This window comes from Pelodiscus sinensis, chromosome 4 (assembly GCF_049634645.1).
Source record: "Pelodiscus sinensis isolate JC-2024 chromosome 4, ASM4963464v1, whole genome shotgun sequence".
Taxonomy (NCBI): Eukaryota; Metazoa; Chordata; order Testudines; family Trionychidae; genus Pelodiscus; species Pelodiscus sinensis.
In genome coordinates, this window is record NC_134714.1 from 103,737,513 (window position 1) to 103,763,238 (window position 25,726).

Sequence of the window (25,726 nt, forward strand, 5' to 3'; positions counted from 1 at the left end):
CGTCGGCCACCGAGCCGGAGGGGAGGGGGGCTGCGAGGAGGGGATGGGCGCCCCAGGGACAAAGGGGGGGCGGGAGGAGGCAAAAGCGCTCCGCACCGGAGGGGTCGGGCTGTCCTGGCCGTACTACACGTCGCCAGGGGGGTTGCTACCGGGAGTGGGGCGCGGGGCACTGCCAGGGCACGAACGCTTCCAGCCACCCGGGCACCCCACTGATTGGCGCTTTGCTGTGTCTCTCTCCGCAGGTGGTCAATGCCATCAACCGGGTGCTGCTCCGCAGGGTGGTCCGCCTCGCCGACCCGGACGCCATCATCCGGGGCTTCAGCGCCCTCGGCTTCCCCAACTGCGGGGGGGCCATCGATGGGACGCACATCCCCATCAGTGCCCCGGAACACCAGGCGTCCCGGTACGTGAACCGCAAGGGGTACTTCTCCGTGATCCTGCAGGCCGTGTGTGACCACCGGGGACAGTTCACGGACATTAATGTGGGCTGGTCCGGCAAAGCACACGACGCCCGAGCGTACCGCAACTCCTCCGTGTGCCAGCGGCTGCAGGCTGGGACCTTCTTCCCCGACCACCACATCAGGTCGGGGACGTGGACATGCCCGTGTGCCTGGTGGGGGATGCCGCCTACCCACTGCAGCCGTGGCTGATGAAGCCCTACACGGGGCACCTCAATCCCTCCCACCAGGCCTTCAATGCCAGGCTGACCAAGGCCCGCATCGTAGTGGAGCGGGCCTTCGGGCGACTGAAAGCCCGCTTTCTATGCCTCCTCACCCGTCTGGACCTGGCCGAGCACAACATCCCTCCCGTGGTGGCAGCATGTTGTGTGCTCCACAATTTGTGTGAGCGAAAGGGGGAGGCTTTCCTGTCAGCCTGGATGGCTGAGGCTGACCGCATGGCTGGACACTACGGTCAGCCCCGCACCGCCGCCATCCGGGAAGCCCAGCGGGCGGCCGTCCGGATCCGGGAAGCCCTGCAGGAGAGCTTCCTGGTGGAGGAGGAGGACTGACCTCTCCCTGCATGCCCCACTGGGGCCTTCTTCCACCCTACGCCCCTTCCCCTTTCCCCTCCCTACCTACTGTAAAATAAAGACACCTGTTTTTCAAACAAAAACGTATGTTTATTTAACATAAGAGGGGTGGGGGAGGGAGGGGGAAGGGTGGGAGAGGGGAGGGGGAAACCTGGGACGAGGGAGCTGGAAGGGGAGGGAACGGAGGAAGGGAAAGGAAAGCTCAGGGGTGGGAGTCCAGCTGCCTCTCCCGTCTCGCCACACTGCGGATCCGGGGGCGTCGGTGGGAAATGGTTGTGGGGGGGGCAGGAGGGACAGGGGGTGTGGAGGAAGCAGGAGCGGAAGCAGGAGCGGGAGCAGGAGGGGGAGCAGGGGGAGCAGGAGGAGCAGGAGGAGCAGGGGGAGCAGGAGGAGCAGGGGGAGGAGGAAATGGGAAGTGGTCGAGCAGGCTCTGGAGGTGGCCTCGCAGGGCACGGCCCTGCTCCTCCAGGGCCTCCAGACTCCTCCGGCGCAGCCTCAGGTCCTCCTGGACCCAGTGGTGCTGGGTGCGGAGCTGGTGATCCATGAACCGGAGGTGCCACCTTTGGTACTCCTCCTCATTCCTGGCTCTCCTGCTTGCCCGGGCACGGGCAGCTGCTGCAGGCGGTGTGGTGCGCCCTGCAGGCCCAGGTGCTGCAGCTGTGGTGCAACAAGACCAGCGGTCAATTACCCCAGGGGCCCAGGTGTGTGAAACCCAGCTCCCCTCTGCAAGGCCAGGGCCCCTGCAGGATCCCCAGCTGCTGCTCCGTGGTGGGCAAGGCTCAGGCGCACGGTCCCGGGGCTCCCTCTCGCCCCAACCCCCCATACACATAAGGGGAACACGATGGTACTCACATGTGGACGCCTCCCCGGCCTCGGACGACACAGGCGAGCGGCTCTGTGGGGTGCCTCGGGGGTCCCGGGTCCCGGGCAGGCTGGCGGCAGGCTCCTGGCTCTCAGAGCCCTCCTCCTCCTCCTCCGTCTCCTGGAGCGGGCCCTCTGCCCCGGGGTCTATCACATCCCAGGGGGCAGGGATGGCATGAGCCCCCAGGAGGCGGTCCAGGGCGTGGAAGTGGGGGCAGGCCTCCGGGTCGGCCCCTGGCTGCCAGGCCCGGGAGTAGGACTGCCGCAGGTCTTTGACCTTGCAGCGCACCTGCTCCCGGCTGCGCTGGTGGCCCCTGGCGGCCAGGCTGGCAGCCATGCGGCTGTAGACGGCCGCGTTCCTGTGGCTAGTGCGGAGATCGTGGACATTGGAGGCTTCCCCCCAAACCTGGATGAGGTCCACGATCTCCGCACTTGACCAAGCGGGCGCCCACCTTTTGCACCCCCGGGCAGGCTCCTGGGAGCCGCCAGGCTGGTCCTGGGGAGCACTGGAGGGCTGGGTGTCCTCGGGTGGCTGGCTCATAGTGTGGCAGGTGCAGGGTCTGCTGGCATGGGTGCTGGCAGCCTTGCAAGTGGCACAAACTGTGTAGCCAGCCCGTGGCCCTTTAAGGGCTCCGGGGCCGGGAGGGGGGCAATAGAGTTTCCCTGGTGTTGGCCAGAGTGGCCACCAGGGAAACCTGGGAAGCCTTAGCCTCCCCCTAGTTCGAATTAAGGGTCTACACAGCCCTTAATTCGAACTAGCTAGTTCGAACTATGCTTAATCCTCGTAAAATGAGGTTTACCTAGTTCGAACTAAGCGCTCCGTTAGTTCGAATTAAGTTCGAACTAACGGAGCGCTAGTGTAGCGCCTATCAAAGTTAGTTCGAACTAACAGACGTTAGTTCAAACTAACTTTGTAGTGTAGACATACCCCAAGACAGGACTGCTTTGCTGTCCCTCATCGAGGTAGACAAGCAAGCGGGGAACCCTGGGAACTGTGGGGGTGGGGGTAGGGTCCCTTTAAGCACATAGCTGAGTTAGCCTCAGGCAGCATCCCCACACGCTTAAGTCCTAACCTGATGCCCTGCCAGCATTGGTTCTGGCTAGCCTTAACTTTGGTTCAGGGTCCACTCAGTGTGAACATGCTATTTCGAAATAGCATAATGATAGATGCGTTATTTCGAATTAGCTTAATTCGAATTAACTATTTCGAATTAAGATAATTTGAAATAGCACTGTAGTGTAGACATACCCTGGAATTGGTTATATATAGTCCCTCTTCCCAGCCCTTGAGGTAAAAATATGCAAAAGTCTTTTAAGCTGCTTTCTCATTTGATTGTACCATGGGATCATAGGGTGGCTCATCATCCAGTGAGCTCAAACAATGAGGCTATATCTCTCCACCCAACATATGCTGAACATAATTAGGCTCCGGTACAGAAAAGGCTTGGTAAAAATTTTGAATTCCTGCAACATTCCTTCAGTCCCAGAAGCTGCCAAGTGCCTGTATGCTGTGTTCAATACAGATGCCTAAATATATGAAACTAGCCAATTAGCCCGTCATAAGATGGGATTTTCAGGTCTCTCCTCCATGTCAGTCTTCTCTCCTGAGCCTCCGGTCTCTCGCTCCGGCTCCGGCTCCGTCTCTCTCTCTCTCTCTCTCTCTCCTCCTCCTCCTACTGCCTCCCCCTCTCTCTCTCAGCTCTCCTCCACCTCCTGTCTCTCTCTCTGTCTCTCTCTTTCTCTTCTCCTCCCCCTCCTGCCTCTCACTTGGGAGACCGCAGAGCCCAAACAGTCGCTTGCACCGCTTGCACCACTTGCTCCCACGCGGCGGCCCGGCTGAGCGGTGCAGAAGTCAGCCGAGCACCACAGCAGGAGGCCAAGGAAGTGACTCAGGCAACAGGGTTGCTCAGAGGGAACAGCCAGGGAGCAACAGTGCCACCCAGAGGGAACAGCCAGCATTTCAGCAACAGCACTGTCCAGAGGGAACAGCCAGAATTTCAGCAACAGTGCTGTCTAGAGGGAACAGCCAGCATTTCAGTGTTACAGACTCACCAACACTGGGCTACTATATATATGATGAGTGTCTTCCTGGTAGAGCATATGCATATAGGATGGACAGACTTAGGTTCTGTTTTCAGTTCCAGAATCTGATGTACTGCCAATCCACTTTCCCTGCTCACTAGGGAAGAGAGACCAAAGCATGCACCCTTCTGGGCTAGCTGCTTGCCCTGTATGGTTGGAGTACCAACGGCCAGGGATCTCCAGTAACGGTGTTACAACTTGGTGTTGTTCATGTCATAACACAAGCTCTGGCACATCCTCATGAAACTCTGTGTCTGCCAAATCCATCTTAAAAACTTCTGGGTTCAGTTCATCAGCCTCAAATGGGGCTAGTTCCAGCACATTTGGGTTTCTGCCTGAACAGCATTCACTGAGTCATTATGTCTCTCATATTAATTTTGATGCCTTTATTCTGTTATGTTGTGTTATAAACCTCAGATAACATAAGGTGTAGATCTGTCATTTCCTGTTTAAAAAAAAGAGGTAAGGCTGATCAAGTGGATTTTCTCAGACACAGTAAACACTTAAAAGCAATAAACTTAAAAAACAACAACAAATAGTCTGGTAGCACTTTAAGGACCAACAAAACATGTAGATGGTATCATGAGCTTTTGTGGGCACAGCCCACTTCTTCAGATGACAAGGAAAAGCAAGGAAATCATAAGCCAAGATAATATTCACAACCAGCTATACCACTTTCTAACCATTAGCCCATCACTATCATGATACTCAACAACACCAATACCACTTTGGTAGAAACATCCAGCTAATGTGATAAATGGACTGACTGTCATTTGCAAAGGTGAAGTTTATGGAACTTTATGGGTAAGTGTTGAGGGGTGCAAGGCCAATGCCCCCCGGGGGAGCGCAGGCCCTGCCCCGCTACCCGTGCTGTGCCCAAAAACCCCGTCTACCATGCTCCCTATCAACCCCCCTTACCCTAAGTCCAGCAGGGTTGGTCCATTTAAAGTTGCCCACTCCTGTGTGGTGCTGGGCTGGTGAGGAGAGGTAGGAGGGCTCGGGCCCACCCTCACTCCAAGCCCCGACCCAGGGCCCTAAGGACTGGGGCTCAGCGCCCCTGTTCCGGTTGGTGGGGGGAAAGCTCCACCCCACAACACACCAACCCTCTGGGTTCAATACCCTGCCCTGGGTCACTTCCTACCTCCCCCGCCGAGTCGCTGTGACGGCCTTATCCGGGGGCCTCCTTAGTGATGGCTCGTGATGCCTCCGCCAGGCCTCCCAGGGTATGTCTACACTACCCCGCTAGTTCGAACTAGCGGGGTAGTGTAGACATACCCCCAGTGGTTGTCTCCCTCCAGCTCCACCACTCTCCGGTCCTCAGGGTCCGTGCCTCCGTGCCGGTCAGCCCTATTGGGCTCTCTGTACCTTGGTCTCCTCCCCCTGCTACTGGTGGCGGCGCTCGTGTCCCGCCGCCGCTACATCTCGTGCATCAGGGGCGGGGACCTCCCTGGCTTCTCCCGACATTCCCCTCCCCTTTGCTTGCTCCGCCCCTTCCAAGGGTGTGCCTGCGCTGCCCCGTGCCGCGGCGGTTTGTTGGCTCAGAAAGTCCCTGCCCACCCACATCCCAGAGCCCTCCTCTGCATGCGGCGGAGCAAGCTGCACAGGGCCGGAGCCGGCGTGGGACCGCCGCGTCTCCCCAACATGCCGGGGATGGCACCGGGCACTTGCGGGGTGCGGGCGCTGCCCCGTCACATACCACCTCCCTTAGCTCTAGCATCTCTTGTCTGTGACCTCATGCACCCGGGAAAAAAAGTCCGCGTTCCCGTGCACCTTACCCGGCCGATGTACGATCTCAAACTAAGGCCGAAGGGCGAGGTACCATCGCATCACCCTGGTGTTGCTGTCCTTCATTGAGCTGATCCATCTGAGTGGGGCATGATCGGTCACCATCTTGAACACGTTGCCTACAAGATAATATCTCAGTGAGTCGACCGCCCATTTCACCGCCAAGGCCTCTTTTTCAATTATAGCATAATTCCGCTCCCCGACTATTAGTTTTCTACTCAGGTATAGTATGGGGTGTTCGTTCCTTTCTGCCTCCTGTGAGAGGACAGCTTCCAGCCCCACCTCGGAAGCGTCCGTCTGGATGATGAAGGCCCGGAAGAAATCTGGGTGCCTCAGGACCGGCACGTGGGTCAGGTGGTCCTTCAGGACCCACAAGGCCTTCTCGCACTGTGGTGTCCATCGCACCTTTGTCAGCTGGTTATTTTGGGTCAGGTCTGGCAAGGGGCCAGCTATGAACGCAAAGTTCGGCACAAACCAACGGTAGTATCCGGCCAGCCCCAGCAGCTGTCGGACTTGTTTCTTAGTCGTTGGGGCCGGGTAGTCTTTCAGCACCCCCACTTTATCTATGAGAGGCTTCAACGTCCCTCCCCCGACCACGTACCCGAGGTAGGTTACTTCCCGTTTCCCAAACCGACACTTGCTGGGATTGGCTGCTAGGCCTGCTCCCTTCATGGCTTTTAGAACGGCCTCTATGTGACGAAGGCGTTCGGCCCATGATCGACTAATAATGGCTATATCATCTATACAGGCCGTTGGTGGTCCTTAAGCACCTTGTCCATAAGCCTTTGAAAGGTTGCCGCCACGCTGTGAAGGCTGAAGGGCATTGTCACAAATCAGAACAACCTGAAAGGGGTGTAAAACGCCATCTTCCTTTTAGAGGCGGGTGTAAGGGGGATTTGCCAGTACCCCTTGGTCAAATCAAGGGTCGAGATGTATTGGGCTCCCCCTAGTCGGCTAAGCAGTTTGTCTATTCGCGGCATGGGGTATGCGTCGAAATGAGAGAGGGCATTAACCTTTTGAAAATCTATGCAGAGCCTCAGCGTTCCGTCCGGTTTGGGGACGAGGACAATAGGGCTCTGCCACTCACTATGGGATTATTCTATTACCCCTAGCTCCAGCATCACCTGTACCTCTCCCCTTACTTTGTCCCACATCTTTCGCGGGAGGGGGTGGATCACATCGCACACCTTCTTACCTGGCATGGTCGCGATGTGGTGGCTAATTACCTCCGTCCTCCCTGGCACGGTGGATAGTACCATCAGATATCTCTGGAGTAGGGCACGGAGGTCGTCCTGTTGCTCCGGCCTCAGGGCCTCGTTTGTTGGTAGTGGCATGGCGGGGTCTAAGTCTCTGGCCCATGGCCCCACGTCCACCTCGAGCCCCTCCGGGATGACCAGGATTTGTTCACAAGCCTGCCATCTTTTTAATAGATTCACATGGTAAATCTGGGAGGTCCGCCGCTCACCCTCCCGCCATACCTCATAATCCACGTCTCTGACTCTGTGTATGACCTTAAATGGGCCCTGCCACTTGGTCAACAACTTTGATTCCTTGAAGGGGAGGAGCAACAGCACCTGGTCCCCGGGCTCGAAGCTCCTCTGTTCCATCCCCTGGTTATAGTTCTGGGCCTGTCTCTCCTGGGCCCTAATGAGGTTGACCTGGGTGAACTCGGCCAGCTTCTGTAGCCTCCCCTGTAATTATATAATGTACTGGACCGTGTCCCTCTCCCTCAGCCCCTGCTCTTCCCACGTCTCCTGCAGGACGTCAAGTATCCCTCAAGGTCTCCACCCATACAAAAGTTCAAAGGGGGAGTACCCCATGGAGGACTGCAGGACCTCCTGGATCGCGAACAATAAGGCCGGGAGGAAGACATCCCAGCTGCTGGGGTCCTCCTCCACAAACCGGCAGAGCATAGGCTTCAGTGTCCGTTTGTAGCGCTCTGTCAGTCTGGGGGTGGTAGACCAACGTCCTAAGGAGTTTAATATCCAGTAACTTGCCCAGCTCGGCCATTAAGCGGAAGGTCACGTTCATGCCCTGGTCCGTCAAGATCTCCCTGGGGATTCCCACCCTCGCGAACCTTTGCAGGACTCACTGGAGGGTCTGTTCCATCCCTAGGTGTCCCGCCCATGGGTTGTCATGGGCCAACTCCAGGACGGCTCTCCTGTGGGTGGCTAGGACGAGTAAATTGCCTCAAGTCCCCCCCGTCTACCGGGTCAGTGATAACCCGGGAAAGTCGGTCAGCGTGTACCTCAAAATGGGGCCCATCACCCATGCTGCCAGGGTCCTCCGCTGGCCCATCGGTGGCATATTCCCAGGCCCGCCGGAGGGAGGCATCTGCGCGTTGGGCTTTGATGAAGTCCCTCCCCTTGAGGACATCTTCCGTGGCCAGCTGCCATTGCCCCGCGTTGCCTCGGTCGCTCTTCCGCAGGGCATTATTGGCGGGCCGAGACCCCGTGGGTTTGGGTTAGGCCGCGCGAGCTCGGCTGGTCCCCTCGGGTCTTTCCACAGGCGTTGAAACCCCCTCCAGTCACGGCCAAGTATCGTGGGATAAGGCAGCCAAGGGACCAAGGCCACCTGACACCGGGTCTCCCCTCTCGTCGGTCAGGACTACCCACGCCGTGGGATACTCCCGAACATCCCCATGGATGCATTGCATTCTTACTGGGGGTCCCCTCGGGCTCTCGGGGTCCACCAGGTCGGCTCGGCAGAGGGTTTGGCTACTCTCGGTGTCAATGAGGGTATCTACAATGGCTGCGCCGAGGTGTATCTGGACTGTTAGCCTGGTGTTCCCCTTGGGTCCCCCTCGTCTCACCATCAGCACCTGTACAGTCCATGTACGGGCAGTCTCGCCGAAAGTGCCCTTCCTGCCCGCACTCAAAGCAGAGGTTTTTCTTGGGCTCTGGCCCCGAGGGTCAAGGGGCCTCCTTGTTCATTTCCCTTCCCCGTCCAGTGGGTTCCTTACGAGTAGTTCAGGACCACACGGGGGGCTAGTCTCCGCTTTTTGTGTCCCACCCCGGGGTGAGGTGACATCCCGTCTGGGGTCTCTCCGGGTCCCTGGGCTTGGCCAGGCAGGCTGGGAGGGCTCTGTCCATGGCTGCCCTGGTTCATCAATCCCCTCAGAAACCAAGAAGTCTTCCATGAGTCTGACCGCCTAGTCAAGGGAGCCTGGTTGGTACCATCGAACCCACCTCTGCCCCTCCGGTGGGAGGACGTGAGTGAACTGCTCCAAGTACACCAGCTCTGCTACTTGTGGGCCTGTCTTCCCCTCCGGGTCGAGCCATCGGCTCCCTGCCTCCCGGATCCTCCATGCCACGGCCCCGGGTCATGCCCCGTAGCCGTATCGCACTTCCCTGAACTTCTGCTGTTGGGTCTCTGGATAGCCTCCTTGACCCAGTGGTAATGGAGGGCGTCTTTCCCAGACAGGCCCTGGTAGGCGAGCTGGGCTGGGCCCATGATATAGGGTGCCAAAATCGTAGCCCTCTGGTCTTCCGACGTCCGGGCCGCGGCTGCCATCTGCTCGAACATCACTAAGTAGGCCTTCGGATTGTCCAAGGTGCTCATCTTGGTCAGATGGAGCAGTGCCTGGATGGCGCCTCCCAGTGTCGGTTCCTCCCCCCCACCAGGGATGGGGGCCGGTCGCACAGCTCCCGGATCAATTGCCGCTGCTGTTCCTGGGCCTGCGACATCAGTTGCTGAATTAATTGAGTTTGCTGTTGGTGGTTTTGCTGTTGGGTTTCCACCATCCACTCCAATAATTTGGGGGTCTCCATGGTCAGCTCACGGGCACCCGGTCTGCTTCCCCTGCACTCTCCCCAGGAGAAGACCACAGTCAGTGCCCCGTCGCACGTACCCACATTCTCCACCACGTATTGAGGGGCGTGAGGCTCCGCCCCACTACCCATCCTGTGCCCAAAAACCCCATCTACCATGCTCCCTATCAATCCCCCCTGCCCCGAGTCCAGGAGGGTTGGTCCATTTAAAGTTGCCCACTCCTGTGTGGTGCTGGGCTGGCGAGGAGAGGTAGGAGGGCTCGGGCTCACCCTCACTCCGACCCAGGGCCCTAAGGACTGAGACTCGGCACCCCAGTTCCGGTTGGTGGGGGGAAAGCTCCACCCCGCAACACACCAACCCTCTGGGTTCAATACCCTGCCCTGGGTCGTTTCCTACCTCCCCCGCCAAGTCACTGTGACGGCCTTATCCGGGGGCCTCCTTAGGGACGGCTCGTGATGCCTCCGCCAGGCCTCCCTGCGGTTGTCTCCCTCCGGCTCTGCCACTTTCCACTCCTCAGGGTCCATGCCTCCGTGCTGGTCAGCCCTACTAGGCTCTCTGTACCTCGGTCTCCTCCCCCCGTCGCTGGCGGCGGCACTCCATTTAAGCGTCCCGCCGCCGCTACATCTCATGCGTCAGGGGCAGGGACCTCCCCAGCTCCTCCGGACGTCCCCCCCCTTTGTGTGCTCTGCCCCCTCCGAGGGTGCGCCTGCGCTGCCCCATGCCATGGTGGTTCGCCGGCTCCCTGGCTTCCCTGCCCCGCCGGGGCCGGGGATGCTCGGACAGTCCCTGCCCGCCCGCATCCCGGGGCCCTCCCCTGCACACGGTGGAGTAAGCCGCTCAGGGCCGGAGCCGGAGCGGGACCGCTGCTTTTCTCCAACACGCCAGGGATGGTGCCGGGCTCGTGCAGGGCGCGGGCCCTGCCCCATCACAGTAAGTCTTCCTCAGTGGTGAACCGTGAATTTTGAATTCCCTCTCAGAACACATTTGGCTCCTACTTGGTCTGTGTTTTAAGGAAGATGAATCTATTTTTCCAGATTTTTGGAATCTGGATTTGTTTTTTTCACCTCTAAGGTTATCTAGTTCTCAGCAGGAGGGTGTATGTTAGAATGTCTTTGAGGGGAAAGTTTGTACAATGCACCCAGACACTGGCTTAGAGCATAGGAAAGCCAAATGTAATTTCCTGCTCTACCATGGATTTCTTTTGTGTCCTTCGGCAAGTCACTTAGCCCTTCTGTGTGTCAGTTCCCAGCTGTAAAATGGGAATTATAGCGCTGCCTTTCCTATTGATAAGTGCTACTGTAAGGTTGGGAGCATTGGCTAAGGAAGGTCATCTCTGAAAGTAACTGTTTAGGTGATACTGTAAACATTGTCAAAAGAGAATCCATTTAGTTTTAAGATCAAGTTTGAACAGGCCAATATGTGGTTTTACATCAGTATTCAGTCTAGAACCAAAAGAGTTTCAATGTAGTTGTTGAAAGTGATAGCAAGCTGCAATCCTGTAGGACACGCAGTTTACTGATTCAACTACTACTGCATATTTTTTTCTAGGTATGGCAGTGTGGAGGGAGTGTCGAGGTTCTGCCTTGCTCCAGGATTGCCCATATTGAAAGAGCTCATAAACCATACACAGAGGACCTTACTGCTCATGTCCGAAGGAATGCGCTAAGAGTGGCTGAAGTCTGGATGGATGAATTTAAAAGCCATGTGTACATGGCATGGAATATACCCCAAGAGGTGGGTTGCAAAGATCATTGGCATGCTTGGATAGCTTTGGCTCAGGGCCTAAAATACGAGCTTTAGTTCAGCCACCCTTATTCCCATGGAGTAGTACCGTGAGCAATGCCATTGTCTGTATGTTATTTACAATGAGTTTCTTAACATGCTGCTTTTTTCTTGTTTATTGTTGTCCCTGCAGCACTCTTTGAAGTTAGTACCTGCAGGAGTGTCAAAAATGAAGCTTACATGCAGTGTTGTTGTACCTCTGTTGGTCCCAAGTTATTAGGGAGACAAGAAAGTGAGGCAATGTCTTTTATTGGTCAAATATCTAGATGAAACTGAGATTGAGGCTATGTCTACACTACCGAGTTTTGTCAGAAAAACGGCCATTTTTGTGACAAAACCTGCATTATGTTCACACTGAAATAGCATACTTCCGAAAGTAAATAGAAAGAACAGAGGCGTTTTTCCGGCATTGGTAATCCTCTTTCTACGAGGAAGAAGCCTTTTTCTGAAAGAGCTCTTTCAGAAAAAGGCATGTGTGGACAAGGAGGAAAGAAGAGGCCTCCAGGAAATAACACAGGTCCCCTGGTGGTCACTCCATCCAAATTAATCAGAACTCCATAGTTCCTGTCTCCTGGCCCCTCTTAAAGCTGAGGGCACCCTGCACAAGCCTTGTGTCAGAAAGCCAGCCTGAGAGCAGCACCTCACCCTGCTGTTCTCCTTACCACAGGCCTTGCCACCCATGACGGAACCACAAGCCCCCTAAGACCTCCCAGCCCTCACAGGGAGCAACTCCAGGGGTCCTAGGACGCACCCAGGGGGACCAAAAGGCAGGCACCCACCTGGTTGGGAGTGGAGATCCTGTCCTTCCTCAAGCTGTGGGGCATGGAGGAGACATTGCAGGTTATCCACTCCAAGCGATGCATGGCCAAATCCCTGGCAGAGCGTGGACACCCACCCCGGACCTTGGAACAAGTCCGGATTAAGGTGAAAGAGCTCTGCCACAGATACGTCCGGGCCAGAGAGCTCAGCTAGTGCTCAGGGGCAGGACCCCACTCCTGCCCCTATTACCAGGAGCTGCACCAGATCCTAGGAGGTGGGAAAACATCTTCCCCACACGTTCTGGTGGACTCCAGCCTCCAGACCCCTGTTGTTGCCTGGCTGGAGGTCATGGCAGAGGAAGAGCAGGAGGACCATGGCCATCCAGAGGAGGAGGAGGTGATGGACACCATCACCCTGTTCCTGGAGCCGGTACCTGTCAGCCAGGATGTCTCCCAGGCCTTGTTGAGAGGGATTGTCAGGTGAGTGGTGTTCTCAGTCTGTTACACACACAGGGCTGGGAAGGAGTGTGCGCAGTGGGCGGAGAGCGATTGTCACTCAGGCTGTTTGTTCTGGACATCGTGCTGCAGTCTGCACACATGGAACCACGTACAGCATTAGTGTGCACCATACGGATGCAGCAGGCAGCCCCTGAGCACGGGTGGGATCCTATTGCCAGGCTCAAAGGAGGCCCCACATGTCCTGCTACGGGGTAGCCTACCAACACCTGCCACGGCTGGAAACAGGCTGGCCACAAGGATGCAGGCACAACCCCAGACACCGCAAGGAGTGCTGCACACATCACGTGGGCATGCCTGCACGTGTGAGGCACCACCCACTCCTGCAGGCAGCACTGCAAGCCACAGCTGTGTGTGCAAGCCCCAAGGGGGGGGCCAGGCTGCTCCTGGATCCTCTGCCACCCATATGATTCCACTGTGGCTGGACACTTCCCTTGCCTGCTTGTCTGTGGGCCGGGAAGGGAGGGAAGCGGGCAACACGGTCCCCTGGGCACCTCAGGGCTCCTGTGAGGCATGGCCCGTTGTGCAGCCCACACGTGGCCTTGCTCCCGGGACATCTCCCTCCTCTGCCCTGAGGACTGTTGGTTGCTGTTGGTTGCTGCTCACAGAGGAGGGCACATCTTCAGGGACTATTTCTGCAGGGATGACTGATTGCTTCTCCCTCTGTGTGTTCTCCACAGCTGGACCAGCCGGAGCTTAGGGGAGAGCCACGCCACCAGAGCCAGCTGCCAGAGTCCTGGGGACCCGAAAGCATGCCAGGGTCCAGGAAGACCTCATGCACCAGCATGTCAGCATCATGGGTGACATGCAGCAGACCATGGTGCAGAAAGTCTGCGAGGACTCAGAGTGGCGGAACTGCGCATGGGACCAGCTCGTAGTGGTGCGATACCATGTGTGCCATCATGTCGTGCATGCTGGCACATTCGCCTGCTGTTGCTGCTCCTGGTGCCCAGTCTCCCCCCCCCCTCCTGTGCCCATTCTCCCCTGAAAGGGAGCATAAGGGGCACACTGAAAGTGATGCCCATATCCCCTCCCTCTGCCCCCTGCCATGCCTGACCCCACTCCAGCCCCCCTTTCTGCTTACCTCTCTGTGGTCCCTGGACCGACCCAACCCAACTCTGACAAGGTCCCCACACCAATGGTGACACATCTATCCGCCCCCCCCTCCTTTCAGGTTATCCGCCCCCTCCCTCTCCAGGTTCTGAGCCTCCCTCCCTCTGCCCACCTTTTCTTAATATAAAATAAATACAGACTTCATTTTGTTGGAAACCAAACAGGTGTGTTTACTGAGAGATCAGGGAAGGGGCAAAGGAAGGGGTTGTGATGGGGAAGGGATAGGGCTTCAAACCAGAGGCCCCCGTTGGGGAAGCTCTGGGGAGAGTTACTGGGGTCCTTGAGAGAACCTCTCCCTTAGGGCCTCCTGGATGTGCACCCTGGTCTGATGGTACTGGCAGATGGCAGTTGTCCGCAGCTGCTGGAAGGCTCGTCTCTCGCAGCCGGTGTCTGCCCCCCACCCCAGGAGGAAGGCCTTCCTCTTCCTCTCCACAATGTTGTGGCGGACACAACATGCCATGACTACCTCAGGGATGCTGTTCTCCCCCACATCGAGGTGGGTCAGCAGGCACCTGAAACATGACTTGAGGTGGCCGAAGGCACATTCCACTTGGATCCAGGCCTGGTTCAGGCGGGCATTAAATTGGTTCCTGCTGGGGTTCAGGTCACTGGTATAGGGTTTCATAAGCGATAGGATGAGGGGGGTAGGCTGTGTCCCCCACGATGCACAGTGGCATCTGCACGTCCCCCAGTGGGGGAAGAATGTGCACACCTCCTGCTTGCCATAGAGGCTCAAGTTTCTAAAAACGAGGGGATCATGTGCCCTGCTCGAGCACCCGAAAAAAATGTCCATGAAGTGTCCACGGTGGTCACCGAGAGCCTGCAGCATCATGGAGAAATAGCACTTTGTATTAATATACTGGGCCGCTCGATGTTCTGGTGCTCAGATTGGATGTGGGTCCTGTCTATGGCTCCAGTGCAGTTTGGGAACCCCAGGGCGGCAAATCCAGACACGATTGGGTCCAGGACTCCCAGGCCCCAATGGTGAACTGCCCCACCCCAAACTGGTTGCCCACAGGCCGGTAGCTGTCTGGGGGTAGTGAACTTCCAGAGGATGATTGCAACCCACTTCTCCAGGGGGATGGTGGGTTGTAGGTGGGTGTTGCATCTCCGGAGGGTGGGGCAAGCCAGGCACACAACTCCAAAAAGGCCTTCCGCATGCAGAAGTTTTGGAACCACTGCTGATCATCCCAGCACTCCATGACCAGCCAGTCCCACCAGTCCAAAATGGTGTCCACATTCCAGAAATGCCTCTCCACAGTGGGTTGCAGTTGTCAGAGTGTATCTTCCGCACGCAGGGCGAGGATCCCCAGAATGAGCTGGACCAGGACCAGGAAGGCAGCTGGCACAAAGTGCTGCAAAAACTTCAGCATGGCCTTGTGGGGTCATCACATGCCCAGGGGCAGCTCCAGCTCCATTGCACCAAGAGAAATGTTTTATAAAGGAGTGAGTTAGCAACCGGGCAGCTTGCGAACAGGGGCTATTAACAGAGAGTTTGGAGAGGGAGTTAGGAAGGGAGGTGGGAAGAGGGTGAGATACTCTAGCCATTCTTTAGAAACTTTTCACTAAACTCCTGCCCTTCAAGGAGGCATTTAATAAGAGCTGAGGAATCTCTCAGAAGGAAGGCAGGCATGGATGGTGATAGGTTTGCTGTTGTTACCTGCACAGCATGTGCCATGTTTGTCTTCCTCCTGGAAGACAGAAGGGATTTCATCTATACTAAGTGCAAGCTGGTCACCATTTTGGAAGGTACTTGAGGGCCAAGTATCAACCCTATGTTCTATCAGAGAGGATGAAGACTTCCTCAGTCGAAGGCAACGTTTAATCCTGCAGGCACAGCAGGCTGAAGAGCCAGTCAGGGCAGTACATGTCAAGGAAGAACACTGGCAGCATGTAACCTCTAGAAGGAGAAGAGGGCCAACTCAGGTATCCCTTGTCCCTTTAAAGATAAGTAACCTCTATCAGGCTTACTCCACAGGCACGGCGGTGGAGAATGCTTTGGCAGGGGCCTCTCATGGAAGAAATCAGAAGGGAACACCATCTACCAGAAGGCATAGGATCTGTAGTCCTAGGGATGGGGGTTCCATGACCACCACCCCAAAAAGAAGAAGACGGGTGGTGGTGGTCAGGGATTTCCTCCTAAGAGGGACTGAGTCATCCATCTGCCGTCCAGACCTGCAATCTCAAGAAGTGTGCTGCTTACTGGGAGCTCGCATTCAGGATGTGACCCAGAGTCTTCCAAAACTGATTAAACTTTTGGATCCCTACCCCTTCCTGCTTCTCCATGTAGGAACTAATGATACAGCCAAGAGTGACCTTGAGTGGATCATAGCAGATTATGTAGCGCTGGGAAGAAGGATCAAGGAATTTGAAGCACAAGTGGTCTTCTCGTCCATCCTTCCACTTGAAGGAAAAGGGCCGGGTAAGGATCATCGAAATAAGGAAGTAAATGCGTGGTTGTGCAGGTGGTGTCAGAGAGAGGGCTTTGGTTTCTTTGACTATGGTACTCTGTTCCAGGCACAAGGATTGTTAGGAAGAGATGGGATCCACCAAACCAAGAGAGGAAAGAGCATCTTCATGGGCAGGCTTACAAACCTAGTGAGGAGGGCTTTCAACTAGGTTCGTTGGGGGATGGTGACCAAAGCCCTGAGGTAAGTGAGGAAGTCGGACACTGGGAAGAATCACAAGGAGGAACGAGCAACAAAGGAGGACCCCTGATTTGGACAGAGAAGGTAGGGCAATAAACTGGTTATCTAAGTCGTTTGTTCACAAATGCAAGAAGTAAGAAGCCTGTGAAACCAACAGGAAGAATTAGAAGACCTGGCCCAGTCGAAGAACTATGGTTTTTATTGGAATAACGGAGATGTGGTGAGATGACTCGCATGACTGGAGCACTGTCATGGAAGGGTATAATCTGTTCAGGGGGAACAGGCAGGGGAGAAAAGGAGGAAGAGTTGCACTGTATGTAAGAGAGCAGTATGATTGCTCGGAGCTCCAGTATTTAGAGGGAGAAGACTGTTGAGAGTCCATAGGTTAACTTTCTAGGTGGAAGCAACAGGGGTGATGTTCTGGTTGGTGTCTGCTATAGACCACCGGATCAGGTGGATAAGGTAGACGAGGCTTTCTTTCGACAACTGAGAGAAGCTTCCAGGTTGCAGGCCCTGGTTCTTATGGGTGACGTTAATCACCCTGACATCTGTTGGAATACCAATACAGCAGTACATAGACAATCCAGAAAATTTTTGGAGAATGTTGGGGATTACTTCTTGGTACAAGTACTAAAGGAACCAACCAAGAGCCATGACTTGCTGCTCACAAACAGGGAGAAACTAGTAAGTGAAGTAGAGGTGTGTGACAACCTGGGAAGTAGTGATCATGAGATGGCAGATGTCAGGATCCTGACCAAAGGAAGAAAGGAGAGTATCAAAATACACACCCTGGACTTCAGAAAAGCAGACTTTGACTCCCTCAGAGAACTCATGGGCACGATTCCCTGGGATGTTTACATGAAGGGGAAAGGAGTCCAGGAGAGCTGGCAGTATTTTAAAGAAACCTTATTCAAGGCAGAGGAAGAAACCATACCGATGTGCAGCAAGAAAAGCAAATAAGGTAGGTGACCAGATTGGCTTACCGGGGACATCCTTGATGAGCTTAGACACCAAAAGGAAGCTTACAAGAAGTGGAAACTGAGACAGATGACTAGGGAGGAGTATAAATATATTGCTCAAGAATGCAGGGGAGTTATCAGGAAGGCGAAAGCTCAATTGGAATTGCAGCTAGTAAGGGATGTGAAGGGTAACAAGAAAGGTTTTTACAGGCATGTTAGCAATAAGACGGTGATCAGAGAGGGTGTGGGGCTCTTACTGGGTGAGGGAGGTAACCTAGTGACAGATGATATAGGAAAAGCTGAAGTATTCAATGCTTTCTTTGCCTCTGAATTCACGGAGAAGGTCAGCTCCCAGACAAATGCACTAGGCAATCCAGTATGAGAAGGAGGTGGACAGCCTTTGGTGGGGAAAGAACAAGTTAGGAACAATTTGAAAAGCTAAACATACACAAATCCATGTATCCAATGTATCCGAAGGTACTAAGGGAGTTGGCAAATGTCATTGAGGAACTTTTGGCCATTATCTTTGAAAAGTCATGGAGATCGGGAGAGATTCCAGATGACTGGAAAAAGGCAAATGTAGTGCCCATCTTTTAAAAAGGGAAGAAAGACAATGCAATGATATACCTAAAGCTTTCGATACTGTCTCCCATATTGTTACAGGCTGGATGACCAAAATGATTAGGGGGCTGGAGCACATGACCTATGAGAAGAGACTAGGGCAAAATGCAGGACAATGTAGCACTTTAAAGACTAACAAGATGGTTTATTAGATGATGAGCTTTCGTGGGCCAGACCCACTTCCTCAGATCAAATAGTGGAAGAAAGTAGTCACAACCATATATACCAAAGGATACAATTAAAAAAAATGAACAAATATGAAAAGGACAAATCACATTGCAGAACAGGAGGGGGATGCGGGGGGGGGGGGGGGGAGGAAGGAAGGTAAGTGTCTGTGAATTGATGATATTAGAGGTAGGGAGAGTGGGATGTTTGTGAGTTAATGGTATTAGAGGTGATAATTGGGGAAACTATCTTGGTAATGGGTGAGATAGTTCAAATGTTTGTTGAGTCCTTTTTGGAAAGTGTCGAATTTTAACATGAATGACAGTTCAGAGGATTCCCTTTCAAGTGCAGATGTAAAAGGTCTTTGTAAAGACTAGGGGTATGTCTACACTACAAAGTTAATTCGAACTAACAGACGTTAGTTCGAATTACCTTTGATAGGCACTACACTAGCGCTTCGCTAGTTCAAAGTTAATTCGAACTAGCGGAGCACTTAGTTCGAACTAGGTAAACCTCATTCCACGAGGACTAAGCCTAGTTCGAACTTACTAGTTCGAATTAAGGGCTATGTAGCCCCTTAATTCGAACTAGTGGGAGGCTAGCCCTCCCCAGCTTTCCCTGGTGGCCACTCTGGCCAACACCAGGGAAACTCTATTGCCCCCCTCCCGGCCCTGGACCCCTTAAAGGGGCATGGGCTGGCTACGGTGCCCGTGCCAGGTGCAAGCCTGCCAGCACCCAGCCAGCAGATCCTGCACCTGCCATGGCTCAAGCCAGCCACCCGATACCCCCCAGCTCTCCCCCTCTTCCCGGGACCAGGCTGGCGGCTCCCGGGAGCTTGCCCAAGACAGCAAGAGGCGGGCACCTGCCTGGTCCAGTGCAGACATCATGGACCTCATCCACGACCTCTGCACTAGGCACAGGAAAGCGGCCGTCTAGGGCAGGAGAGCTGCCAGACTGGCCACCCAGGAGCAGGTTTGCATGAAAATCAAGGTGGTCCACTGAGACCCCCAACCCTGAGCCCTGAGCTTAGAATGGCCGTACTGGGTACGACCAAAGGTCCATCTAGCCCAGTAGCCTGTCTGCCGACAGTGGCCAACCCTAGGGACCCTGGAGGGGATGGACCAAAGACAGTGACCAAGCCATTTGTCTTGTGCCATCCCCCTCCAGTCTTCCACAAACCTTGGGCAGGGACACCACTCCTACCCCCTGGCTAATACCACTCCATGGACCCAAACTCCATGAATTGATCTCACTTCTCTTTAAACTCTGTTCTAGTTCTAGCCTTCACAGCCTCCTGCAGCAAGGAGTTCCATAGGTTGACTATTTGCTTTGTGAAGAAGACCTTTCTGTTATTAGTTTGAAGCCTGCTACCCATTCCTTTCCTTTGGTGTCCTCTAGTCCTTTTATTATGGGAACTAATGAAGATCTTTTCTGTATGCACCCTCTCCACCCCACTCGTGCTTTTATAGACCTCTATCATATCCCCCCTCCATCTCCTCTTTTCTAAGACGAAAAGTCCCAGTCTCTTTATTTAGTCTCTCTTCATATTGGACCTGTTCCAAACCCCTCATCATTGTAGTTGCCCTCCCCTCTCCCACCCTCTCTCTTCCCCTCTCCCACCTCCTTTTCCCAGTCTCCCCCAGTTTTGTTCAATAAAGACAGATTCTATTTTTGAACATAATTGTCCTTTATTTTGTACATCAGGAAGGGGGGCTAGGGAGGGGTAAGTGGAAGGAGGTGAGGGAGGAATGAGGTACGAGCCCCCGATGGGAAGGACTGGGCTGGCTCTGCGGGCTTCTGGGGGTGGAACCTCTCCTGCAGCCCCCCAATTGCCTCCTCTCCCCAGATGGCAGCCTGCGGCAAGTGCAGCCGGTCTGATGGCTGAGTGGTGTGATGTGCCCAGTGTGGGTACTCCGGGCAATCCAAGCCAGGACTGCTTTGCAAGCGGGGCACTCCTGAGAACTGTCTGTCCAGGGTGGGGGTCGGGTCCCTTTAAGCACAGCCCTTGGCTAGCCTGAGACAGCAGCTCCACGCTCTAAGTCCTCATCTGATGCCCTGCCGGCACTGCTTCCGTCCATCCTTGAGCCCGGTTCAGGGTCCACTCTGTGTGGACATGCTAGTTTGAATTAGCAAAACGCTAATTCGAACTAGTTTTTAAGTCTAGCTGCGCTAATTCAAATTAGTTTAGTTCAAATTAACTAATTCGAACTAAGTCAGTTCGAATTAGCGCTGTAGTGTAGACATACCCTGAGGGATTTGGGTTTGTTTACTCTGCAGAAAAGAAGAGTGAGTGGGGATTTGATAGCAGCCTTCAACTTCCTGAAGGGAGGTTCCAAAGAGGCTGGAGAAAGGCTGTTCACAGTAGTGACGGTTGGCAGAAGAAGGAGCAATGGGCTCAAGTTACAGTGCAGGAGGTCTAGATTGGATATTAGGAATAACTATTTCCCCCTAGGAGGTTGGTGAAGCACTGAAATGGGTTACCTAGGGAGGTGGTAGAATCTCCATTCCTAGAGGTTTTTAAGTCTTGGCTTTAAGACAAAGTTCTGACTGGGTTAATTTAGTTAATTTAGTTTGGATTCAGTTAGTTTAGTTGGGATTGGTCCTGCCTTGGGCAGGGTGCTGGACTTGGTGACCTCCTGAGGTCTCTTTTGTGTCTATGATTCTATGATTCTAAATGTTGTGGCATCCAAAAAAGCGGGGCAACCACATCAGGCACTTGTAGAGCTTTGCTGTCCCTCGAAGAGGTAGGAAGCAGGCAGCAGAAGCTGAGAAACGGTTGGCCAGGAGGGTTCCTTTAAGCGCGTCTCTGCAAGGCACCTTTAAGGCTCCAGCACCAACACTGAGAAGCAACTGCTGACCTAAAGCCTTGGCTGAAGTGGTTCTGGATGGCCTTTTATACAAGAGAGCATCCAATCAGTCTGGACGCTCTCTTCTGAAAAAGCAGATCGCTTTTTTGATGTACTTTTGTGTGTGGATGCGCTCTTTTGGAAGATCTCTTCCAAATAAAGCTTCTACCAAAAGAAGCCTGCAGTCTAGACGTAGCCTGAGAGAGAGAGAGAGAGAAGCTTTCAAGCTTACACGGAGCTGCTCTTCAGCTTCAAATTCATGTGTCTATCTCATTGACTAATATACTTTTTACCTCTGTAAGAGTGAAATCCAGTTGTAGAATATGAAAACATTAAATTTCTAACAGACTTGCTGAAAGAGGTGTTCTTTTTCTTTTCTTTTTCTTTTTCCAAGATCTCGGTGTTATCCAGTGGAAATCCCTTTATAGAACAAGTGTATTTCATGGCTCTAGATATCTATATGGAAGTTATATTTGTACTTATGTTACTGTATGTAACACTTAAGGGAAAAAAGCAAACAATAATAAAAACACTGGAAACCAAATTAGTGAAAGCAGACTCTTGTTTTTTTAGCTATGTTACATAGCCTTAAATGCATGTGTTTGTCACAGACATCACAACATGCTGCTCTATTTGTTTGTGAAATAAATAAAGAAAAAGTTTTTTAAATGTTAAAAATTGGATATATTGTTTATTACTAGGTAAGTTCATCCTCTTGTAGACATTCCTTTACTGATGTGTGGAAACACATTATGGTCCCAGATCCAACAAACACTTATTTGCATGAGTGATTTTTGCTCATGTGAGTAAGCTGGTCCCAAGTTAGGATCAAATTCTATTCTGAGTTATACTGATGTAAGTATAGTTATAACTTACTAGAATTTTTTGAAGTTATTCTGGATTTATCCTAGCGTAACCAAAGGTAGAATTTGGCCTCTCATATTAGTCCTTGATTCTTTTAAATGAATCTATTTGCTTGCTGCTGCAGCCTCCATCTATCTCTTTGCAGCTGCAGTGAAACACATAATTTGTCCTGTTGCATGGTAGAAGGAAGACAATGTACATTGCCTAAGCTAGTTTCATAACAACTGGAAAAATAATGCTAGCTAGGAAAAGACAGTTTCTTTTCCCCATTCAGTAATGGGAGTTTGTCTTGTGGAGCTCCTCCGAAAGTTAGAGATCACAGATAGCTGGGCAGGGTAAGGATGTTTGGTTTGATTGATTTGATTGAATTATGAGCAGAGCATTTGGGGAGGGAAGGAAGATATAGTGCCACTACCAGAAGAAAATAAGTCATGTTAGCTAAAATTAGTATAAAATGAAAGTGCCTTACACCAAAGCAAAGTTTCCTCTGGAAATATAATGATGGAGGGAGGAGGGGGCAGACAGTAATTGGCATGGAAACAGCATCCACATCTGCATTGTATCTCTTAAATTCCTCTTCAGATTACCAAGTAATCCACATACTCAACTGGGACACAGCTGGTTGCAGTTCAAATCCCAATTTAACTACAAACTTTCTCTAAAACCTTGACCAGGCAAATTAAGGTTACTCTGTTTCAGTATCCCATCTGTAAAGAGGACTAAAATCCTTTCTTTCTCCAACCCTTTTTGTCTCTTACTATGTATATGTACAGCACATACCCAGTGCCAGACCGAGCCATACTTGCGCCCCGGACAGTGGGCGCGCGGTGCATGCGTGGCCCTTCCCCTGGGCACACGGCACCCCTTACCACTTGGATCAGGCACCCCCCATAGGTTGGCGCCCCGGGCAGCTGCCTGGCTAGCCACCCCTTTAATCCATCCCTGCACATACTGTGTCTCAGTTGGAGTGTCTGGGTGCTACATAACATAAACCTGATATCTTAACAGTAGGCAATTTCCTAGTTTTCCTGTGGTTAAAAATTCATGAAACCTGAACCTACCGGTGATTTGGGATTGGATGTGAAGGTTTCAGAGGAGCTATGGGCCCTCCATCAGCTAACAGCAAATCCCTCTGACAGTGAGGAACTATCTTCTTGTATAGAGAGATGCCAGCTGTGGCCCTGCTCCTCCAACTAGGGTTGCCAGGTGTTGGGTATTGACCCAGATAGTCCGGGATTTTCACCTCCTGTCTGGTAAAAAAATGTAGAAAATACCGGACACCTAAAATGTCCATCTGGTATTTTCTGATTTTTTCCTGGCCAGGAGGTGAAAATCCCGGGTGCTTACCTGGTTCCACAGGGGAGCAGTCTGACCCAGAGCAGGAAGACAAGATGGCAGATGACCACTGGCAGCCTGTTAGGGCCAAAAAGGCTTAAAGGCATTTCTTAAAGGGGCCGTGCTGGTGGGGTTTTGTTTTGTTTTTTTGTTTTTTTGTTTTTTGCTCAAAAACTTTGGTCTTCCCCTTTTTTTTCTCAACAGAATTTTTCACCAGTGGTTTTTTTTTTTTTTGGCAGGGGGGAGAGGGGTTGTTTGGTATTTTTGGTTAAACCATCTGGCAACCCTACCTGCAACTTCCCACTCTAAGCATATTTATTTATTTATTTATTTATTTATTTAAATACTTTTACCCCACCTGTCTATTTAAAATAGTCAAGGTGGCTTACAAAAAACAAAACAAAACACAATACAAATATATATAAAAATTTAAAATATTTAAAATATGACACCCCAGGAGGCATCTGGGACATATTAGGAGCAAGCAGGGAGCATAATTGAGTTAGGCTCATTGTGGCAATCTGGCACTGGTGTAAAATTCATTAGGGATCCCAAACCAATTGAATACTTTAAAGCCACCTCGCAGCAGCTTGATGTGCATGTGCCACTGGGTTCAAGGCTGACTCCATGAATCAGGAATCTGCTCCATCTCTCTGGCACTTCCAGTCTGTACACTAAATTTTTCTCATTGCTAGAGATACTCTAGCTTGCAGCAAGGGTGTGAAGAGACTTCCCAGGCCCCTGGCAAGATGGAAGAGGGCCCAGCTCTATGCTCTGTAAATGGCAGGGCCTCAGGTGGAATGGGGGCCTCCCCCAGCCAGCCCTTCAGGGATGCCCAAGGTATGCCGCCCAGGACTCCAGCAGCGATTTAAAGGGCCCAGGGTTCTAGTAGTGGAAGTCAGGAACCACGGGCCCTTTCAAATCACCTTTTCAAAGCATGCTCCTTTTTTCATGCCAAGATCCCATTAAGGGTAGAATATAAACTACAGGCCACAGCTAGTTTCAAGAAAAGACAAAACAAGATAATGTAAAACAAAAGACAAAACAAAGGAAATGTATGGAAGAAAAGGAAAATTGGCTGGTCACATAGGGTGCATCTACACAGCAGGGCTTAACTTGAAATAAGCTATGCAAACTGAGCTGTGTCAATTGCATAGCTTAAGTCAAAATAGCTTATTTTGAAACATAGGCTGCCTTAGAACAGGAGCTGGTACTAGTGCTCAGAAAGCAGGATAGGGCAGCTATCCCTTTCCTCCCTCGTCCCTCCCTCCCCCGCCTCTTGTCAGCCATCCTGGCTTATAGAATTAAGTAAGGAAAAACCTAAGTGAGTAAAGAACCTAATGAAATCATCATTTGATCTTTTAACAGTATTGTTGATGAGAGGAAGAGGAGGCTATGGTACCAGCTTATACCCATCTGCACATTACCAAATCTGTCTGACAGGGAAACCAACATCATTAGCGTGGGAGATTTTTTTCTCTACATCAAAAGGGCAGGAATGATGCAATCTGCTGTTTGTACAGAAAAAATGTCAGCAGAAAGAAAGAAAGAACATCTATTTTTGAGTTGCTTTAAGAAGAAACTCAAATCCATGCTACAGATTAGCAGGAATGTAGTAGGACACAGGGCTTAAGGGATGAAGAACAAAGAAAGTAGGGGACTGATTATGTCAAAATCATATATCTAACTGAGAGGCATTAGCTCCATCGCTCCTTTTTTCATGCTAAGATCCCAGTAAGGATAAAATATAAACTACAAGCCACCGCTAGTTTCAAGAAAGGACAAAACAAGATAATACAGTTGAAATAAGCTATGCTTATTGAGCTGTGTCAATTGCGTATCTATTTCAAAATAGCTTATTTTGAAATTGGGAGCAGCTACACAGCACTTATTTCGAAATAGAGCACTCTTCCTCCAACTTCGTGCAATGAGGGTTACAGGAGTCAGAATAAGATGTCTGCCTGCTGTGTAAACACAGACTAAATACTTCAAAATAATGTTGCTGTGTAGATGTACCCATAGTGTTGAGTAAACAATATACAAGTGCAATAATAATAATGTATGTTTATAGAAAAGAAATATCCATGCAAAATAGAGGGATTGGAACCCTTATAGTGGACTTAAAATGTGTTCGCCTGTAGCAGCCAGGGCTTTTCATGCAGTATGCTGTTCCACAGTACCAAACACCCAGTAAAATCTACCTTTTCTCGGGGTAATTCTCAGAACAGCAGTTAGCTCCTCAATCAAATGTGTTCACATATTTCAAAGCATCCGAGGCTAAAAGGAGGGAGCTTCCTCATTTTGGAAAGAAACTATGCCTATGGTCTTGGAATCTTTTCGTTTGAAGCACTGAAAGATTTACTTATGTGCTCAAATACCATGATGAGCGGTATAGCATAAACTATCTAGCTGAATAGACTCAGTGAAGCATTTTAAAATGAAAACAAAAGTTCAGAAGTGCCAAGTGAAGGGATCACTCAAAGAAGTCTTCCTCTAAGCTAGCAAATGAACCAAAATATGTTAAAATAGGGGTAAGTAGGAGGGGCTCGTGAGATCAGGGATTCATAGAATCCCTATCAGAATGAGATAG

General features: G+C 52.1%; 1 protein-coding gene across 12 annotated transcripts in view; it reads left to right on the plus strand.

Annotated features, from left to right (window-relative positions):
- Nucleotides 1-25,726, plus strand: part of GALNT18 (polypeptide N-acetylgalactosaminyltransferase 18) — a 938,084-nt gene that overhangs the window by 458,111 nt on the left and 454,247 nt on the right. For all 12 annotated transcript variants that reach the window (XR_012903608.1, XR_012903609.1, XM_075927905.1 and 9 more), the window contains one exon: nucleotides 11,078-11,263. Coding sequence is in view for 10 of the 12 variants with exons in the window: in XM_075927905.1 (XP_075784020.1) it covers nucleotides 11,078-11,263 (186 nt within the window). In the remaining 2 variants the exon portion in view is untranslated. The remainder of the gene's footprint in view (nucleotides 1-11,077; nucleotides 11,264-25,726) is intronic.